The sequence below is a fragment of the Balaenoptera borealis genome (assembly GCF_965194805.1).
Source record: "Balaenoptera borealis genome assembly, chromosome: 6".
NCBI classification, from domain to species: Eukaryota; Metazoa; Chordata; class Mammalia; order Artiodactyla; family Balaenopteridae; genus Balaenoptera; species Balaenoptera borealis.
This window is the reverse complement of record NC_138863.1, coordinates 66,835,160-66,854,656: the sequence shown is the minus strand read 5'-3', so window position 1 is coordinate 66,854,656 and position 19,497 is coordinate 66,835,160. Positions and strand designations below refer to the sequence as shown.

Below are 19,497 nucleotides of genomic sequence, written 5' to 3'. Positions count from 1 at the left end.
ATGGAAATAAATATTGCAGTGGAGAATAGTGATATATTTGAAATAGTGAGTAGTAAACACAAGGTTTTCTGGGTTAAATGAGTCAAGGTTACCACTATGAGTCTGAAGAAATCGATCTTAATTAAGCCAAATGAAAATATAATATAGTTAAGTGAACAGCATAGTAATGTGAAGAAAAAGAATTTTAGAGACTGGCATGAGAAGATGTTAGAGACAAAATAATGCTGGGCCTCAGACAAGAAGATGAACCCTTATATACAAGAAGATGAGTCCACAATATGGGGTCATGCCAGTAGGACTGGAACATAGGAAATAAAGAAGCCAACAAGAAGACTCAGTGGGATGAGGCAGCTATAAAATATAGGAAAAGAGGAAGGACATGTAGATAATGAAGAATGTAAAACAGTTAATGTTTTGTAAAATTACTGATTGCACTAACAAAGTCTTATAAAGGCATTTGGAAAAATTAGGTCTTATGAATATGAGACAAAGATTTTAGAGTTGTCATTGTCAGACATAATTCAGTTGAGCTCTGAAGCTTAGATTCATTTTTGAAAGATAATTAGAATATATCAAAAAAAAAAAAAAGACCCAAAAAGTGCTGAGCATGAAGCCTTGGGCACTTCACCATTATAGGAAGAGGTAAATCAGTGAAGGAGTGAGATTTATCAGTAGGCAACATATATATGTAGATAAACGATTGAGAAAGAAATTTTTAAATGGCTGTTTAATTACATCAAATGACGTAGATTTACCTGGCAGGGACAGGGATGCACAGGAAACGACCAGTGCACTTAACTAGACTATTATTGGCAACAATTTGGCAAATTAAGAAATGATTTGGTAAAATCCATCCATTCAGTCTTTCATTAACAATGTACTATGCTAAACATTCAGATTTAAATATCGAACAATAAAGAGTCTATTTGGTAATCAAATAGTCACCCCAACAAATATAGAAATATCCAAGAAGGAAAGATCCATTTGGCTATGAGAGCTGATATGAAAGAGGGGACTGATGAATCAGGGAAGTTGGGGAAGGCTTCACTGAAGCATGAGCTGAGGCATGGAGAAGAATGAGGAAGCGTCAGTAGGCAATGTGGGAAGAGAAGAGGAATGTATATGTGAAGGCCCTGAGGTAGGAAGGCCAGTGAGCTGGAGTGCAGAGGGTGGGGGTTCATTTAGGACATGGGGAGAATGAAGAGGTTAGGATGGTCCACACTTTTCTGGGCTTCATAGGCCATGTTCAAGAGTAGTCTTTGTCCTTAGAGCAATGGGAAGCCATTGAAGGGGACCTGGGCCGTTTGGGTTTTGTGAATATCACTCAACCAGCGCTGACAGAGGCAGTATGTGCATTGCAGACTCGTTTTGGAACTATTTCAGAGATGATAGGTAGAGTGGTGTAGAGATGAATAAAATGGATGGATTTGTAAGCTATCACAGGAGTGAAATTAAAAGGTTTATTAATTGAATATGAGAGGTGAAGAAGGAAGCAACAAAGATGACTTATGAGTTTCTGCCTTACACAACTGGATGAATAGTGGTGTCATGCAGAATATGAAGTAGGGACATGAATGGAGAAAAAATTGGGGATGCTAGTTTACAGAATTTTACAATCAAAAAGGGAGTCTGAAAGAGAATGAATGTTTAGAAGAAGTAGTAAAATAAAGTTTCTAAAGATTGAGAGATTAGGTTCATAGCAAAGCAGGAGTTCTGGAGAAGAAGAGATTGAAGAGAAAGGGAATAAATATAGAATAAAGTTGTGCAGGATGTGGCTCAAGAACAGTGTAGTCTAGGTTAGAGAGCAAAAGGGACTGAGTCCTCCAATGAATTTGGAGTAATATATAAAAAGTAGGTGTGGGAGACAAGATAATATGAAATGAAAAAGGAAGTAGAAGAGTTTCTTTACACCAGTTGACTTTGGTGTTCTCAAAAAAGAAGAATAGAGGGCAAGAGAATGGGAAATTTCTGAGAAGTTTGAAATTATCCTGGGACCAAGTGAGGGACAAAGGTTTGCTAATCATTGTCAAGGGCCAAGGTAAAGTGAGAGAACATAAATCTTTGGTGAACAAGGCCTCCAAGGTTATATAGCTTCCTCCAGCATATTCTGGGATTTAAATTGGAGACAGTGATCTATAACTGGGAATTGGAGTTGTACGTTGAGGTAATCCACTGGAAAACTAAATGGACAGGGAATCTAAGGAGCTTTTTATTGATCATGCTGATATGAAAATAAACACCAAGTTTCTGATTTTATGCAATTTTTATGCAATTTTGAATCTACTACACTGTAGATTCTACAGTGTAGTTTCTATAGCATTCTGTAGGTGCTATATCTGTGGAAGAGAAAAAGGTTTTAATTAAATAAGAGCAATTGATGTCATAAAATGTCATCACTTTTATGACAAATGTAAGCACAAAGTTTTCTGAGATCACAGAGTGCTTAAAACTTAAAACTGAGTTAGAATTCACCAGACTGAGAAGGGCTGTCTGATAATACCCCTTGACAGAGGTGTTAGGACAGAGGAGACAGATAAACAAGATAAAATGATACGGTACAAGAGTGGTAGGAAATATCAGAAGGGTAGAAATAAGGGGACCATAACTAGCCTTGGAAAAGTAAACTTCAGTACACAAGAGCTAAGAACGAAGTGTTTAGAACTGGAATTAGATGCATTTATTAGGTTGAAGAAGGCCCTAGAAGGACAGACCCAGCTGAAACAATGTAAGTCCAACCCAGCAGGCTAAATATGTATTCAGAGAAAATAGCAAAATATAACAAACAGGTGGTGTTTGATGTCCCAGAATTTCAATAGGGAGTAATGGATGCTTCTACTAGGGAGAGGACAAAACACTAACATAGAGAATCCAGACCAATAAATGTGTCGATCTGGGAAAGCAGACTATGAGTGTAGAGGTAGCAGAACGTCTGTAGTTCTAGTTGAGAAGGTAGAGGACAACCTAGCAGAGGTAAGCCAAGGCCCAAGCTCCAGAGTGCCTCAATACCAAGCAGATAGGGGCAAAAAGGAAGAAAATAGGGTCCAGTCGGCTTAATTGGTTTACAAGATGAGGACTTAATTTCATAAACAAGACGTAAGGCCAGTTAGTGCTTGGAATAAGGTCCAAATTGAATAGGGCAGAGTTTGAACATTTGAATTGTGAACTGTAATTTTTTAAAGATAATTTTATTCTTATAGAAGAGTTACCTCACAAAATCCTCACCCTACTTTCCTTTATTTTAACCTCTTACATAACCATAGATTGGTTAGCAAAACTAAGAAATTAATCTTGGTGTAATACCATAAAATAAAATGTAGAATTTAACTGGATTTCACCAACTATTCCACTAATGTCCTTTTTCTTTATTTCTTTATTTATTTATTTTTGGCTGTGTTGGGTCTTCGTTTCTGTGCGAGGGCTCTCTGTAGTTGCGGCAAGCGGGGGCCACTCTTCATCGCGGTGTGCGGGCCTCTCACTATCGCGGCCTCTCTTGTTGCGGAGCACAGGCTCCAGACGCGCAGGCTCAGTAGTTGTGACTCATGGACCTAGTTGCTCCGCGGCATGTGGAATCTTCCCAGACCAGGGCTCAAACCCGTGTTCCCTGCATTGGCAGGCAGATTCTCAACCGCTGCGCCACCAGGGAGGCCCCATAATGTCCTTTTTCTTGAACTATAATTCTAAAAATATCTTCTCAACTGAACCTTGAGGTAGAATTAAGGTAGAATTTAAGACGCTTTGGCTTTGCTGGGGGTTGGGGGGTATATAAAGGGAGAAACTAGGGGGGAAAAGGACAGAAAAAGCAAGAGAAGTATTTATTTATTAGTTCTTCAAAGTTAATTTTGATGCTCACCCCCAACACAGGCAATAACAAAGATTCATTATAGTGGCAAATATTTACTAACTGTCCATTTTACACATGGTGATGTTCTGGGCACTGAGAACCTAGCAGGCGGTTCTTAACATAAAATCAGTTTATAAAATCTGGTATCATGAACAGTGTAAATAAAACAAATACATTTGGAAAGAGTTGGATATTCCAATATACAAATTTTCTTCCAAGTGTAAAACAAACATAGAGTGTTTTTTAATAAAAGCTACATTTTCATATTGCTATATTAAAATCAGATAAGTTGAACTTGATTTTTTTGTTTTCAGTTTCTAAGTGAACTTTACATACTCTTTGTTTCAGAACAAATTTCAAGGGATGGTCTTTGACTTTGTAACCAAACAAGTCTTTGATATCAGCATCATGATCCTCATCTGCCTCAACATGGTCACCATGATGGTGGAAACTGATGACCAGAGTCAAGAAATGACAAACATTCTGTACTGGATTAATCTGGTGTTTATTGTTCTGTTCACTGGAGAATGTGTGCTGAAATTAATCTCTCTTCGTTATTACTATTTCACCATCGGATGGAATATTTTTGATTTTGTGGTGGTCATTCTCTCCATTGTAGGTAAGAAGAGCTGCTTTTACTCAGTTAAGGAATTTAGTAGTGAAAATTTGTGTTTTAAAGCTTTAAAGTTTTTTTCACTAATCTTACTCATTCACCCCGAAGTTTCAAATAAAAGTCTAATTATTAGTCCATTCTCAGCTTGTCATTTCTCTAATTGCATGCTGTGTATGAAATGATGTGTAAAAAAAAGAATTTATATTCTGCAGGTTTCATTTATCATCTTGTCTCATTTCAGAAGAAAATAACTGCAACTTTGGCCTAATACTCCTGTACTCAGTCATACTCCTGTAGTATAGACAAGTATTGCTTTGAATAAACAATTCACACACACGTACACATATAAATCATTACAAGTAGTCAAATAGTCCATAAATAATTGTCCTTGATAATTGGAATATCATGTTGTGTGTTTATATATATTCACACTCATACAAGCTTCATGTTATCTTTGGGTTCAGATAGTTTTCTATGGTGTGTAATATTCTTTTTCACAAGTACAAATTTTGTTCAAAAATTCAAAGCAAATTCATTTCATCAATACATATTAAGTGTTTGTGTGTAGGACATTAAATCAGGTGCTAGAGGTAAGGTTCTGCTTGTCTGAGGAAAGAGAACATATACATAGAGAGAAAAATAGTATTCCACTATTTATACACTTTCGCTGGTTAAATAGAAAGACAAGGTAGCATTCCATTTGATCCTGACGACTGTGATATGCAGGATAATACAGTGATTAAGGGGTGAGACTCCTGGGTCATACAGACCTGACCGAGCGCTTCCCTATTTTCACTACTTACCAGCTCTGACCTATGGCAAGTTACCTCACCTTTCCAATCCTTAGCTTTCCAAGGAATATTTTTGTGAAGTGGTGTTGTGAAGATTAAATGAGATTATGAAAGTAAATGCACTTAGCACTGTGCCTAGCACAAAGAAAAGACTTAGTAAATGTTAAGCCTAACAACGACAACAAAAGTAGCTATTATCACCATTTAGCAATGCATAAAATCATTGCCAGGATTCAGTCCCAAGTATGTCTGTCTTGAAAGCCTGGATTGTCTCCAGTACGTTGTTCTGCCACCTCCCAAATAAAATGGATCAAAACCATCTCAGAAGAATAAGAACTCTCATATTCCTGATCCAAAAATCATATGCTTTATCCATTAAATCTTATACAAACACTAGAACTAGTATTTAAGAAACATAAATTTCTTAAATTTCTGTGTTTGGCTGCCATATACATTGTGTCCTTTATAGATGCTTTTCTTGAACCAGGAAAAATGACCATTAATACTTTCAGTTAGTATAAAGGTGTTAATGTTATAACACTAAACATACCAGTTTCATTTTGCTAAACAAATATTGCAGATTGTGTGTATGTAAATGTGTGTGTGTGTGTGTGTGTGTGTGTGTGTGTGTGTGTGTACCCCTAATTCTCATGTCCACATTTTGTAAAACTAGTTAGTGCTTATCTTAGAAATGTAAATTTTCATCTGCTGCCATTAAGTATAACCTTATTTTTGTTTTATCTTGGCTTTCCATAGGTATGTTTCTGGCTGAGCTGATAGAGAAATATTTTGTGTCCCCTACCCTGTTCCGAGTGATCCGTCTTGCCAGGATTGGCCGAATCCTGCGTCTGATCAAAGGGGCCAAGGGGATCCGCACGCTGCTCTTTGCTTTGATGATGTCCCTTCCTGCGTTGTTTAACATCGGCCTCCTGCTCTTCCTGGTCATGTTCATCTACGCCATCTTTGGAATGTCCAACTTCGCCTATGTTAAGAGGGAGGTTGGAATTGATGACATGTTCAACTTCGAGACCTTTGGCAACAGCATGATCTGCCTGTTCCAGATTACCACCTCTGCTGGCTGGGATGGATTGCTAGCACCTATTCTGAATAGTGGACCTCCAGACTGTGACCCTGAAAAAGATCACCCTGGCAGCTCAGTTAAGGGAGATTGTGGGAACCCATCTGTGGGGATCTTCTTTTTTGTCAGTTACATCATCATATCATTCCTGGTCGTGGTGAACATGTATATCGCTGTCATCCTGGAGAACTTCAGTGTTGCTACTGAAGAAAGCGCAGAGCCCCTGAGTGAGGATGACTTTGAGATGTTCTATGAGGTCTGGGAGAAGTTTGATCCCGATGCCACCCAATTCATAGAGTTCTCCAAACTCTCTGATTTTGCAGCTGCCCTGGATCCTCCTCTTCTCATAGCAAAACCAAACAAAGTCCAGCTCATTGCTATGGATCTGCCCATGGTCAGTGGGGACAGGATCCACTGCCTCGACATTTTATTTGCCTTTACAAAGCGTGTTTTGGGTGAGAGTGGAGAGATGGATGCCCTTCGAATACAGATGGAAGAGAGATTCATGGCATCGAACCCCTCCAAAGTCTCCTATGAGCCCATTACAACCACTTTGAAACGCAAACAAGAGGAGGTGTCTGCTATTGTTATCCAGAGGGCTTATAGACACTACCTCTTGAAGCAAAAAGTTAAGAAAGTTTCATGTATATATAAGAAGGACAAAGGTAAAGAAGGTGATGGAACACCCATCAAAGAAGATATCCTCATTGATAAACTAAATGAGAATTCAACTCCAGAGAAAACCGATGTGACACCTTCTACCACGTCTCCACCTTCCTATGACAGTGTGACCAAACCGGAAAAAGAAAAATTTGAAAAAGACAAATCAGAAAAGGAAGACAAAGGGAAAGATATCAGGGAAAGTAAAAAGTAAAAAGAAACAAAGAATATTCCATTTTGTGATCAATTGTTTACAGCCCGTGATGGTGATGTGTTTGTGTCAACAGGACTCCCACAGGAGGTCAATGCCAAACTGACTGTTTTTACAACTGTATACTTAAGGTCAGTGCCTATAACAAGACAGGGGCCTCTGGTCAGCAAACTGAGACTCAACAAACCAGAGAAACAACATCGACAGGAGGTTTCTGTGTTCACAACCAGCTGACACTGCTGAAGAGCAGAGAGTAATGGCTACTCAGACTCTAGGAACCAATTTAAAGGGGGGAGGGAAGTTACATTTTTATGTAAATTCAGCACGTGACACTTGATAACAGTAATTGTCACCACTGTTTATGTTCTAACTGCCACACCTGCCACATTTTTATGAAATGTATGCTGTGAATTTATCACTTTCTTTTTAATCCACAGGTTGTTTACTATTATATGTGACTATTTTTGTAAATGGGTTTATGTTTGGGGAGAGGGAGTAAAGGTAAGAAATTCTATGTTTCTCTACTGTATAACTGGATATATTTTAAATGAAGGCATGCTGCACTTCTCATTCTCACATGAAAAGAAATCACATCACAAAAGGAAAGAGTTTACTTCTTGTGTCAGGATGTTTTTAGATTTTTGAGGTGCTTAAATAGCTATTCATGTTTTTAAGGTGTCTCATCCAGAAAAATTTTACTGTGCCTGTAAATGTTTCATAGAATTCACAAGCATTAAAAAGTTGTTTTATTTTTTCATAATCCATTACATGTACCTGTATATATGTATATATGTATATGTGCGTGTATATACATATATATGTATACACACACCACACACACACACACACACACACACACACACACACACACACACCATTACATAGTCATTCAGAGTCCTGGCAGCATGACTATAACATTTTTGATAAGTGTCCTTTGGCATAAAATAAAAATATCCTATCAGTCCTTTCTAAAACCTGAATTGACCAAAAAGCATCCCCCCCCATCACTTTATAAAGTTGATTCTGCTTTTTCCTGCAGTATTGTTTAGCCATCTTCTGCTCTTGGTAAGGTTGACATAGTACATGTCAATTTAAAAAATAAAAGTCTGCTTTGTAAATAGTAATTTTACCCAGTGGTGCATGTTTGAGCAAACAAAAATGATGACTTAAGCACAGTATTTATTGCATCAAATACGTACCACAGTAAGTATAGTTTGCAAGCTTTCAACAGGTAATATGATGTAATTGGTTCCATTATAGTTTGAAGCTGTCACTGCTGCATGTTTATCTTGCCTCTGCTGCTGCATCTTATTCCTTCCACTGTCCAGAAGTCTAATATGGGAAGCCATATATGTCAGTGGTAAAGTGAAGCAAATTGCTCTATCAAGACCTCATTCTTCATGTCGTTAAGCAATAGGTTGCAGCAAACAATAAAGAGCTTCTTGGTTTTTATCCTTCCAATCTTAATTGAATACTCTATGGTAAAAAGCCTGATGTACAAACATGTTGCAAGCTGCTTAATTCTGTTGAAAATATATGGTTAGAGTTTTGTAAGAAAATATAAATACTGTACAAAGTTCATTTTATTTTATTTTTCAGCTTTTTGTACATAAAATGAGAAATTAAAAGTATCTTCAGGTTGATGTCACAGTCACTACTGTTAGTTTCTGTTCCTAGCACTTTTAAATTAAAGCACTTCACAAAATAAGAAACAAAGACTAACATGCAATGTAGGTTCCTGCTTTTTTTTTATTAGTACAGTAAACTTTGCACACATTTCAATGTGAAGCAAATCTCAGACTGAGTCCAGCATTTATTTGCTTTCAAATAGTGATGCCTTATCATCAAAAGAGGCTTAAGTAACGATCAGTTGATATTCTTGGCATCGCTTGAATCAGATGTTTCCACCTAGTCCTTTTATTCAGTAAATCATCAGTCTTTTCCAGTGTTTGTTCACACAGGTAGATCTTATTCTTACTGACCCATATGGCATTAGAACTTTATCAGATATGATATGAGGTCCAAGCTTTTCTTTTCAACAAAAATTATATAAGTGAAATTATATTACCAGTTACAGCAAAACATTTTGTGTTTCTTTCACAAGCAACATTAAATGTAGATTCTTTACACTAAAGCTATTGACTTGTAGTATGTTGGTGAAATGCATGCAGGAAAATGCTATGACCATAAAGAACGGTAAACCACATTACAGTCAAGCCAAAAGAATAAAGTTTTTGCTTTTGTTTTTGTATTTAATTGTTCTGTCTTTGTTTCTATCTTTGAAATGCCATTTAAAGGTAAATTTCTATCATGTAAAATGATCTGTCAGAAAAAATGTAAAAATACACATTGAATATAATAATTCATCTTTAAATTTTTTCATTTAATGGAAATTAATTAAGAAGAGTGTACTGGATATCTAGTTTTAATATTGGCCCAAAACCTAGATATGGTATTGGATAGAGCAGTGGAAAATTACAAAAATTAATAAAAAATTGACTAGCATTTTAAGTTGTGCATCCTTTCTCCTTCCTGTCTACCTACTGCTTTGTTTTGTTTTGTTATTCTCTTTTCCATTTTGGTTCCTTCCCTATGTATTCTTGATGTACTTTCTATATACTTTTCCATCACTTCCTTGGGCTCTCAGTATTTTTGATTAAGGATATTCTCATTTTTTCTTTTCTGTTCACCAAATCTCGTGTTTATTATAGTCTGTAGACAACAGATCTGTACACTTAGGTCCCTAATAATCTGCTGCACTAGAAAAAGTTCATATAATATCTTCATATTCATTTCTATAATTTTGGAAGCAAAAATTCCAAGTGAGCTTAGATCTCACTCTTTATAATATATAAACAAAATTCCCCAAATGACACAGATTTGGTTTTTCCATTTAATTATGAGAAGTTTGAAATGTTTTTCAGTTCTGATTACCTATTAGAAATACCTGAGAAGCTTTAATAAATGCCAATGTTTGAACCAAAAGCAGACCAATTGAATTCATATCTCTAGGGATGAAACTTAAGCATCCAATTTTTTTTTTTAACATCTTTATTGGAGTATAATTTCTTTACAATGGTGTGTTAGTTTCTGCTTTATAACAAAGTGAATCAGTTATACATATACATAAGTTCCCATATCTCTTCCCTCTTGCATCTACCTCCCTCCTACCCTCCCTATCCCACCCCTCTAGGTGGTCACAAAGCCCAGAGCTGATCTCCCTGTGCTATGCGGTTGCTTCCCACTAGCTATCTGTTTTACGTTTGGTAGTGTATATATGTCCATGCCACTCTCTCACTTTGTCACATCTTACCCTTCCCCCTCCCCATATCCTCAAGTCCATTCTCTAGTAGGTCTGTGTCTTTATTCCTGTCTTGCCACTAGGTTCTTCATGACCATTTTTTTTCCCCTTAGTTTCCATATATATGTGTTAGCATACGGGATTTGTTCTTCTCTTTCTGACTTACTTCACTCTGTATGACAGACTCTAACTCCATCCACTTCACTACAAATAACTCCATTTCGTTTCTTTTTATGGCTGAGTAATATTCCATTGTATATATGTGCCACATCTTCTTTATCCATTCATCTGATGATGGACATTTAGGTTGCTTCCATGTCCTGGCTATTGTAAATAGAGCTGCAATGAACATTTTGGTACATGACTCTTTTTGAATTATGGTTTTCTCAGGGTATATGCCCAGTAGTGGGATTGCTGGGTCGTATGGTAGTTCTACTTTTAGTTCTTTAAGGACCCTCCATACTGTTCTCCATAGTGGCTGTATCAATTTACATTCCCACCAACAGTGCAAGAGGGTTCCCTTTTCTCCACACCCTCTCCAGCATTTATTGTTTCTAGATTTTTTGATGATGGCCATTCTGACCCGTGTGAGATGATATCTCATTGTAGTTTTGATTTGCATTTCTCTAATGATTAATGATGTTGAGCATTCTTTCATGTGTTTGTTAGCAATCTGTATATCTTCTTTGGAGAAATGTTTATTTAGGTCTTCTGCCCATTTTTGGATTGGGTTGTTTGTTTTTTTGTTATTGAGCTGCTTGAGCTGCTTGTAAATTTTGGAGATTAATCCTTTGTCAGTTTCTTCAGTTGCAAATATTTTCTCCCATTCTGTGGGTTGTCTTTTCACCTTGTTTATGGTTTCCTTTGCTGTGCAAAAGCTTTTAAGTTTCATTAAGTCCCATTTGTTTATTTTTGTTTTTATTTCCATTTCTCTAGGAGCTGGGTCAAAAAGGATCTTGCTGTGATTTATGTCACAGAGTGTTCTGCCTATATTTTCCTCTAAGAGTTTGATAGTGTCTGGCCTTACATTTAGGTCTTTAATCCATTTTGAGTTTATTTTTGTGTATGGTGTTAGGGAGTGTTCTAATTTCATACTGTTACATGTACCTGTCCAGTTTTCCTGGCACCACTTATTGAGGAGACTGTCTTTTCTCCACTATATATGCTTGCCTCCTTTATCAAAGATAAGGTGACCATAGGTGCGTGGGTTAATGTCTGGGCTTTCTATCCTGTTCCATTGATCTATATTTCTGTTTTTGTGCCAGTACCATACTGTCTTGATTACTGTAGCTATGTAGTATAGTCTGAAGTCAGGGAGCCTGATTCCTCCAGCTCCGTTTTCTTTCTCAAGATTGCTTTGGCTATTCGGGGTCTTTTGTGTTTCCATACAAATTGTGAAATTTTTTGTTCTAGTTCTGTGAAAAATGCCAGTGGTCGTTTGATAGGGATTGCATTGAATCTGTAGATTGCTTTGGGTAGTAGAGTCATTTTCACAATGTTGATTCTTCCAATCCAAGAACATGGTATATCTCTCCATCTGTTTGTATCATCTTTAATTTCTTTCATCAGTGTCTTATAATTTTCTGCATACAGATCTTTTGTCTCTTTAGGTAGGTTTATTCTTAGGTATTTTATTCTTTTTGTTGCAATGGTAAATGGGAGAGTTTTCTTAATTTCACTTTCAGATTTTTCATCATTAGTGTATAGGAATGCAAGAGATTTCTGTGCATTAATTTTGTATCCTGCTACTTTACCAAATTCATTGATTAGCTCTAGTAGTTTTCGGGTAGCATCTTTAGGATTCTCTATGTATAGTATCATGTCATCTGCAAACAGTGACAGCTTAACTTCTTTTCTGATTTGGATTCCTTTTATTTCTTTTTCTTCTCTGATTGCTGTGGCTAAAACTTCCAAAACTATGTTGAATAATAGTGGTGAGAGTGGGCAACCTTGTCTTGTTCCTGATCTTAGAGGAAATGGTTTCAGTTTTTCACTATTGAGGACAACACTGGCTGTGGGTTTGTCATATATGACCTTTATTATGTTGAGGAAAGTTCCCTCTATGCCTACTTTCTGTAGGGCTTTTATCATAGATGGGTGTTGAATTTTGTCGAAAGCTTTCTCTGCATCTATTGAGATGATCATATGGTTTTTATCCTTCAACTTGTTAATATGGTGTATCACGTTGATTGATTTGCATATATTGAAGAATCCTTGCATTTCTGGAATAAACCCCACTTGATCATGGTGTATGATCCTTTTAATGTGCTGTTGGATTCTGTTTGCTAGTATTTTGTTGAGGATTTTTGCATGTATGTTCATCAGTGATATTGGCCTGTAGTTTTCTTTCTTTGTGACATCTTTGTCTGGTTTTGGTATCGGGGTGATGGTGGCCTCGTAGAATGAGTTGGGGAGTGTTCCTAACTCTGCAATATTTTGGAAGAGTTTGAGAAGGATAGGTGTTAGCTCTTCTCTAAATGTTTGATAGAATTCACCTGTGAAGCCATCTGGTCCTGGGCTTTTGTTTGTTGGAAGATTTTTAATCACAGTTTCAATTTCATTGCTTGTGATTGGTCTGTTCATATTTTCTATTTCTTCCTGGTTCAGTCTTGGCTGGTTGTGCATTTCTAAGAATTTGTCCATTTCTTCCAGGTTGCCCATTTTATTGGCATAGAGTTGCTTGTAGTAATCTCTCATGGTCGTTTGTATTTCTGCAGTGTCAGTTGTTACTTCTCCTTTTTCATTTCTAATTCTATTGATTTGAGTCTTCTCCCTTTTTTTCTTGATGAGTCTGGCTAATGGTTTATCAATTTTGTTTATCTTCTCAAAGAACCACCTTTTAGTTTTATTGATCTTTACTATTGTTTCCTTCATTTCTTTTTCATTTATTTCTGATCTGATCTTTATGATTTCTTTCCTTTTGCTTACTTTGGGGTCTTTTTGTTCTTCTTTCTCTAATTGCTTTAGGTGCAAGGTTAGGTTGTTTATTCGAGATGTTTCCTGTTTCTTGAGGTAAGCTTGTATTGCTATAAACTTCCCTCTTAGAACTGATTTTGCTGCATCCCATAGGTTTTGGGTCATTGTGTCTCCATTGTCATTTGTTTCTACGTATTTTTTGATTTCCCCTTTGATTTCTTCAGTGACCACTTCGTTATTAAGTAGTGTACTGTGTAGCCTCCATGTGTTTGTATTTTTTACAGATCTTTTCCTGTAATTGATATCTAGTCTCATAGCATTGTGGTTGGAAAAGATACTTGATACGATTTCAATTTTCTTAAATTTACCAAGGCTTGATTTGTGACCCAAGATATGATCTATCCTGGAGAATGTTCCATGAGCACTTGAGAAAAATGTGTATTCTGTTGTTTTTGGGTGGAATGTCCTATAAATATCAATTAAGTCCATCTTGTTTAATGTATCATTTAAAGCTTGTGTTTCCTTATTTATTTTCATTTTGGATGATCTGTCCATTGGTGAAAGTGGGGTGTTAAAGTCCCCTACTATGATTGTGTTACTGTCGATTTCCCCTTTTATGGCTGTTAGGATTTGCCTTATGCATTGAGGTGCTCCTATGTTGGGTGCATAAATATTTACAATTGTTATACCTTCCTCTTGGTTCGATCCCTTGATTATTATATAGTGTCCTTCTTTGTCTCTTGTAATAGTCTTTATTTTAAAGTCTATTTTGTCTGACATGAGAATTGCTACTCCAGCTTTCTTTTGATTTCCATTTGCATGGAATATCTTTTTCCATCCCCTCACTTTCAGTCCGTATGTGTCCCTAGGTCTGAAGTGTGTCTCTTGTAGACAGCCTATATATGGGTCTTGTTTTTGTATCCATTCAGCCAGTCTGTGTCTTTTGGTTGGAGCATTTAATCCATTTACATTTAAGGTAATTATTGATATGTATGTTCCTATTCCCATTTTCTTAAATGTTTTGGGTTTGTTATTGTAGGTGTTTTCCTTCTCTTGTGTTTCTTGCCTAGAGAAGTTCCTTTAGCATTTGTTGTAAAGTTGATTTGGTGGTGCTGAACTCTCTCAGCTTTTGCTTGTCTATAAAGATTTTAATTTCTCCATCAAATCTGAATGAGATCCTTGCTGGGTAGAATAATCGTGGTTGTAGGTTTTTCTCCTTCATCACTTTAAGTATATCCTGCCACTCCCTTCTGGCTTGCAGAGTTTCTGCTGAAAGATCAGCTGTTAACCTTATGGGGATTCCCTTGTGTGTAATTTGTTGTTTTTCCCTTGCTGCTTTTAATATGTTTGCTTTATATTTAATTTTTGATAGTTTGATTAATATGTGTCTTGGCGTGTTTCTCCTTGGGTTTATCCTGTATGGGACTCTCTGTGCTTCCTGGACTTGATTAACTATTTCTTTTCCCATATTAGGGAAGTTTTCAACTATAATCTCTTCAAATATTTTCTCAGTCCCTTTCTTTTTCTCTTCTTCTTCTGGGACCCCTATAATTCGAATGTTGGTGTGTTTAATGTTGTTCCAGAGGTCTCTGAGACTGTCCTCAGTTCTTTTCATTCTTTTTTCTTTATTCTGCTCTGCAGTAGTTATTTCCACTATTTTATCTTCCAGGTCACTTATCCGTTCTTCTGCCTCAGTTATTCTGCTATTGATCCCTTCTAGAGTATTTTTAATTTCATGTATTGTGTTTTTCATCATTGCTTGCTTCCTCTTTAGTTCTTCTAGGTCCTTGTTAAATGTTTCTTGCATTTTGTCTATTCTACTTCCACGATTTTGGATCATCTTTACTATCATTATTCTGAATTCTTTTTCAGGCAGACTGCCTATTTCCTCTTCATTGGTTAGGTCTAGTGTGTTTTTACCTTGCTCCTTCATCTGCTGTGTGTTTTTCTGTCTTCCCATTTTGCTTATCTTACTGTGTTTGGGGTCTCCTTTTCGCAGGCTGCAGGTTCGTAGTTCCTGTTGTTTTTGGTATCTGTCCCCAGTGGCTAAGGTTGGTCCAGTGGGTTGTGTAGGCTTCCTGGTGGAGGGGACTAGTGCCTGTGTTCTGGTGGATGAGGCTGGATCTTCTCTTTCTGGTGGGTAGGTCCATGTCTGGTGGTGTGTTTTGGGGTGTCTGTGGCCTTATTATGATTTTAGGCAGCCTCTCTGCTAATGGATGGGGCTGTATTCCTGTCTTGCTAGTTGTTTGGCATAGCACTATAGCTTGCTGGTCGTTGAGTGAAGCTGGGTCTTGGTGTTGAGATGGAGATCTCTGGGAGATTTTTGCCATTTGGTATTACGTGGAGCTGGGAGGTCTCTTGTGGACCAGTGTCCTGAAGTTGGCTCTCCCACCTCAGAGGCACAGCCCTGATGCCTGGCTGGAGCACCAAGAGCCTTTCATCCACACGGCTCAGAATAAAAGGGAGAAAAAATAGAAAGAAAAAAAAGAAAGAGGATAAAATAAAAGAAAGTAAGATAAAATAAAGTTATTAAAATAAAAAATAATTATTAAGAAAAAAAGAAAAAAAAATTTTAAGTAAGAAAAAAAACAAAAAACGGACGGACCGAACCCTAGGACAAATGGTGAAAGCAAAGCTATACAGACAAAATCTCACACAGAAGCATACACATACACACTCACAAAAAGAGGAAAAGGGGAAAAAATAATATATCTTGCTCCCAAAGTCCACCTCCTCAATTTGGGATGATTCATTGTCTATTCAGGTATTCCACAGATGCAGGTACATCAAATTGTTTGTGGAGCTTTAATCCGCTGCTTCTGAGGCTGCTGGGAGAAATTTCCCTTTCTCTTCTTTGTTCGAACAGCTCTCGGGTTTCAGCTTTGGATTTGGACCCGCCTCTGCGTGTAGGTCGCCTGAGGGCGTCTGTTTTTCCGCTCACACAAGACAGGGTTAAAGGAGCAGCTGCTTCGCAGGCTCTGGCTCACTCAGGCCATGGGGAGGGAGGGGTACGGATCCGGAGCGAGCCTGCAGGCGGCAGAGGCTGGCGTGACGTTGCGCCTGCGTGACGTTGCCCCAGCGTGAGGCGCGCCGTGCGTTCTCCTGGGGAAGTTGTCACTGGATCACGGGAGCCTGGCAGTGGCGGGCTGCACAGGCTCCCAGGAGGGGCGGTGTGGAGAGTGACCTGTGCTTGCACACAGGCTTCTTGGTGGCGGCAGCAGCAGCCTTAGCGTCTCATGCCTGTCTCTGGGGTCCGCACTGATAGCCGCGGCTCGCGCCTGTCTGGAGCTCGTTTAGGCGGCGCTCTGAATCCTCTCTCCTCGCGCACCAGGAAACAAAGAGGCAAGAAAAAGTCTCTTGCCTCTTCGGCAGCTCCAGACCTTTTCCCAGACTCCCTCCCGGCTAGCTGTGGTGCGCTAACCCCTTCCGGCTGTGTTCACGCCGCCAACCCCAGTCCTCTCCCTGCGATCCGACCGAAGCTGAGCCTCAGCTCCCAGCCCCGCCCGCCCCGGCGGGTGAGCAGACAAGCCTCTCGGGCTGGTGAGTGCTGCTTGGCGCCAATCCTCTGTGCGGGAATCTCTCCGCTTTGCCCTCCGCACCCCTGTGGCTGTGCTCTCCTCCATGGCTCCGAAGCTTCCCCCCTCCGCCACCTGCAGTCTCCGCCTGCGAAGGGGCTTCCTAGTGTGTGGAAACCTTTCCTCCTTCACAGCTCCCTCCCACTGGTGCAGGCCCCGTCCCTATTCTTTTGTCTCTGTTGTTTCTTTTTTCTTTTGCCCTACCCAGGTACGTGGGGAGTTTCTTGCCTTTTGGGAGGTCTGACGTCTTCTGCCAGCGTTCAGTGGGTGTTCAGTAGGAGCAGTTCCACGTGTAGATGTATTTCTGATGTATCTGTGGGGAGGAAGGTGATCTCCGTGTCTTACTCTTCCGCCATCTTCTCCTCTCTCCAAGCATCTAATTTTTTTAAGGCTCCCCATTGATGCTGATTTATACTTAGGGTCGAGGACCAGTGAGTTAGGGTATCCTTGCTCAATATGAAAAAATGTTCTACAGAAAATGCACCTGTTCCCTTCAGGGCTTCATTGTATAAGTCATCATATACAAGTTCCCAATATGATGGCTTTGGGGGTGTTTATCTTGTAGTGAGAGAGGTGTTTATCTTTTTTAAAAATTTTATTGAAGTATAGTTGATTTACAATGTTGTGTTTAATTTTTTCCATACAGCAAAGTGACTCAGTTATACATATATATTCTTTTTCATATTCTTTTTCATCATGGTTTATCACAGGATATTGAATATTGTTCCCTGTGCTATACAGTAAGAGAGAGGTGTTTATCTTTTTTTTTAAAGCTTTTTAAAAAAAAAACATTTATTTATTTATTTATTTGGTTGTGCCGGGTCTTAGATGTAGCAGGTGGGCTCCTTGGTTGCGGCTCCAGGGCTCCTTAGTTGCAGCTCATGGGTTCCTTAGTTGTGGCATGCAAACTCTTAGTTGTGGCATGCATGTGGGATCTAGTTCCCTGACCAGGGATCAAACCCAGGCCCCCTGCATTGGGAGTGTGGAGTCTTACCCACTGCGCCACCAAGGAAGTCCCAAGAGGTGTTTATCTTGAAGTGTGACATTGACCCATTTGTATCAGGGGTTCTTTTCTAGGACTGTAGTTGGTGGAAAGGGAATTCTATCAGAATAGTTTAGAGATCTTCAAATTATACATACACACACATACAAAATGGCACCCCAACTATCCCTAGTGCATACGGGGTGGGGGTTTAGGAAACAGTATGGATTCATAGAAATAGTCCTCCAGATGCCCTGTTGGGTAAGAACCATTAAATCTGGACAATGGGAGGCAGCTTATATAAAACGTTCATTCGATTAGTCATTGTCAAGTCACATCTAAACAGGAAAGACTTCCATTCTTATCTTGGGCACCCCTCATCATCACTTGTTTTCCTAAGTTCTGGTATAATACAGATCAATGTACAAAGAGAAAGGAGGAGTGAAAAAAAGAAGGGAGAGGATGAAAAGGGAGAGGAGAAGGAAGAAGTGGGAAGAAAAATGGGAAAGTCGACGAAAGGAAGGGAGTATAAGAAATAGGAAGGGATGCTTCATAAATAATCCTCTGAAAAAAAGTCTTTTGTTGTTAATATGTACAGCAATAGTGGGGGAAGAGGGAAGGAAGAGGCGTGGGTGAAAGAAATTTTGCTTAGTTGTCAATATGTCAGATCCACAATATAAATGTGCTTCTCTCTTTTTTTAAAAGAAAAAAACACCTACGAAAAAGTTGAAGAGGACATTATGCAAGTAAATGTTATGATTGCATGAATCGTGAGTTTTATTTATTTATTTATTTATTTGTTTGTTTGTTTGTTTGTTTGTTTATTTATTTATTTATGGCTGCGTTGGGTCTTCATTGCTGCACGTGGGCTTTCTCTAGTTGCGGTGAGCGGGGGCTACTCTTCATTGCGGTGCACGGGCTTCTAATTGTGGTGGCTTCTCTTGTTGTGGAGCACGGGCTCTAGGCACACGGGTTTCAGTAGTTGTGGCGCATGGGATTAGTGCTCCGCGGCACGCTGGATCTTCCCTGACCAGGGCTCGAGCCCGTGTCTCCTGCATTGGCAGGCGGATTCTTAACCACTGCACCACCAGGGAAGTCCCTCATGAGTTTTTTTCTTTCATGTGAACTAAATAAATATTTGAGTGTCTACTACATATCAGCTTTATGATAGGAGCTGAGAGATCAAACATGAACTTAACTGTCCAAAGGAGGGTTGTAGCCAAAGGTGAAGAAACTTGAAAGTTATGCTAAAGAGTCTGGAATTTATTCTGTTGGCAACGAGGAGTGATTGATTGCTCTAAGCAGTAGAATGAGCAGTGAAATCAAATACATCTGTACCTATTTAAGCTGTTAGTAATAAGTGTACCTTGCCTGTTTTTTGCTAATATTTTACAGAGATCTCATTTTCCCATCTCTTTTTTTTTTTAAAGGTGTCTGTGTTTTTATCTTTTTAGTACATATTTTAAAAAGAATATACCTAGTTTTTATTTTATAAAACCCAATTTGACATTTTCTTTTAATAGCCTTTC

The 19,497-nt window shown here is 38.5% G+C and overlaps 2 protein-coding genes across 14 annotated transcripts in view; both read left to right on the top strand.

The window, feature by feature from the left end:
- LOC309630238 (sodium channel protein type 2 subunit alpha) overlaps positions 1 to 9,705 on the top strand; it is a 153,429-nt gene extending 143,724 nt beyond the window's left edge. For all 8 annotated transcript variants that reach the window (XM_082395191.1, XM_082395187.1, XM_082395189.1 and 5 more), the window contains 2 exons: positions 4,190 to 4,460; positions 6,002 to 9,705. In XM_082395191.1, the coding sequence (XP_082251317.1) occupies positions 4,190 to 4,460; positions 6,002 to 7,197 (1,467 nt within the window). In that variant the 3' untranslated portion in view covers positions 7,198 to 9,705. The remainder of the gene's footprint in view (positions 1 to 4,189; positions 4,461 to 6,001) is intronic.
- A 5,587-nt stretch (positions 9,706 to 15,292) lies between these two features.
- CSRNP3 (cysteine and serine rich nuclear protein 3) overlaps positions 15,293 to 19,497 on the top strand; it is a gene marked incomplete at its 5' end in the record, with an annotated part of 250,330 nt that continues 246,125 nt past the window's right edge. For 3 of the 6 annotated variants that reach the window (XM_082395309.1, XM_082395312.1, XM_082395313.1), the window contains 2 exons: positions 15,293 to 16,951; positions 18,674 to 18,738. In XM_082395309.1, the coding sequence (XP_082251435.1) occupies positions 18,732 to 18,738 (7 nt within the window). The other 3 variants (XM_082395310.1, XM_082395314.1, XM_082395311.1) reach the window with 2 other exon arrangements.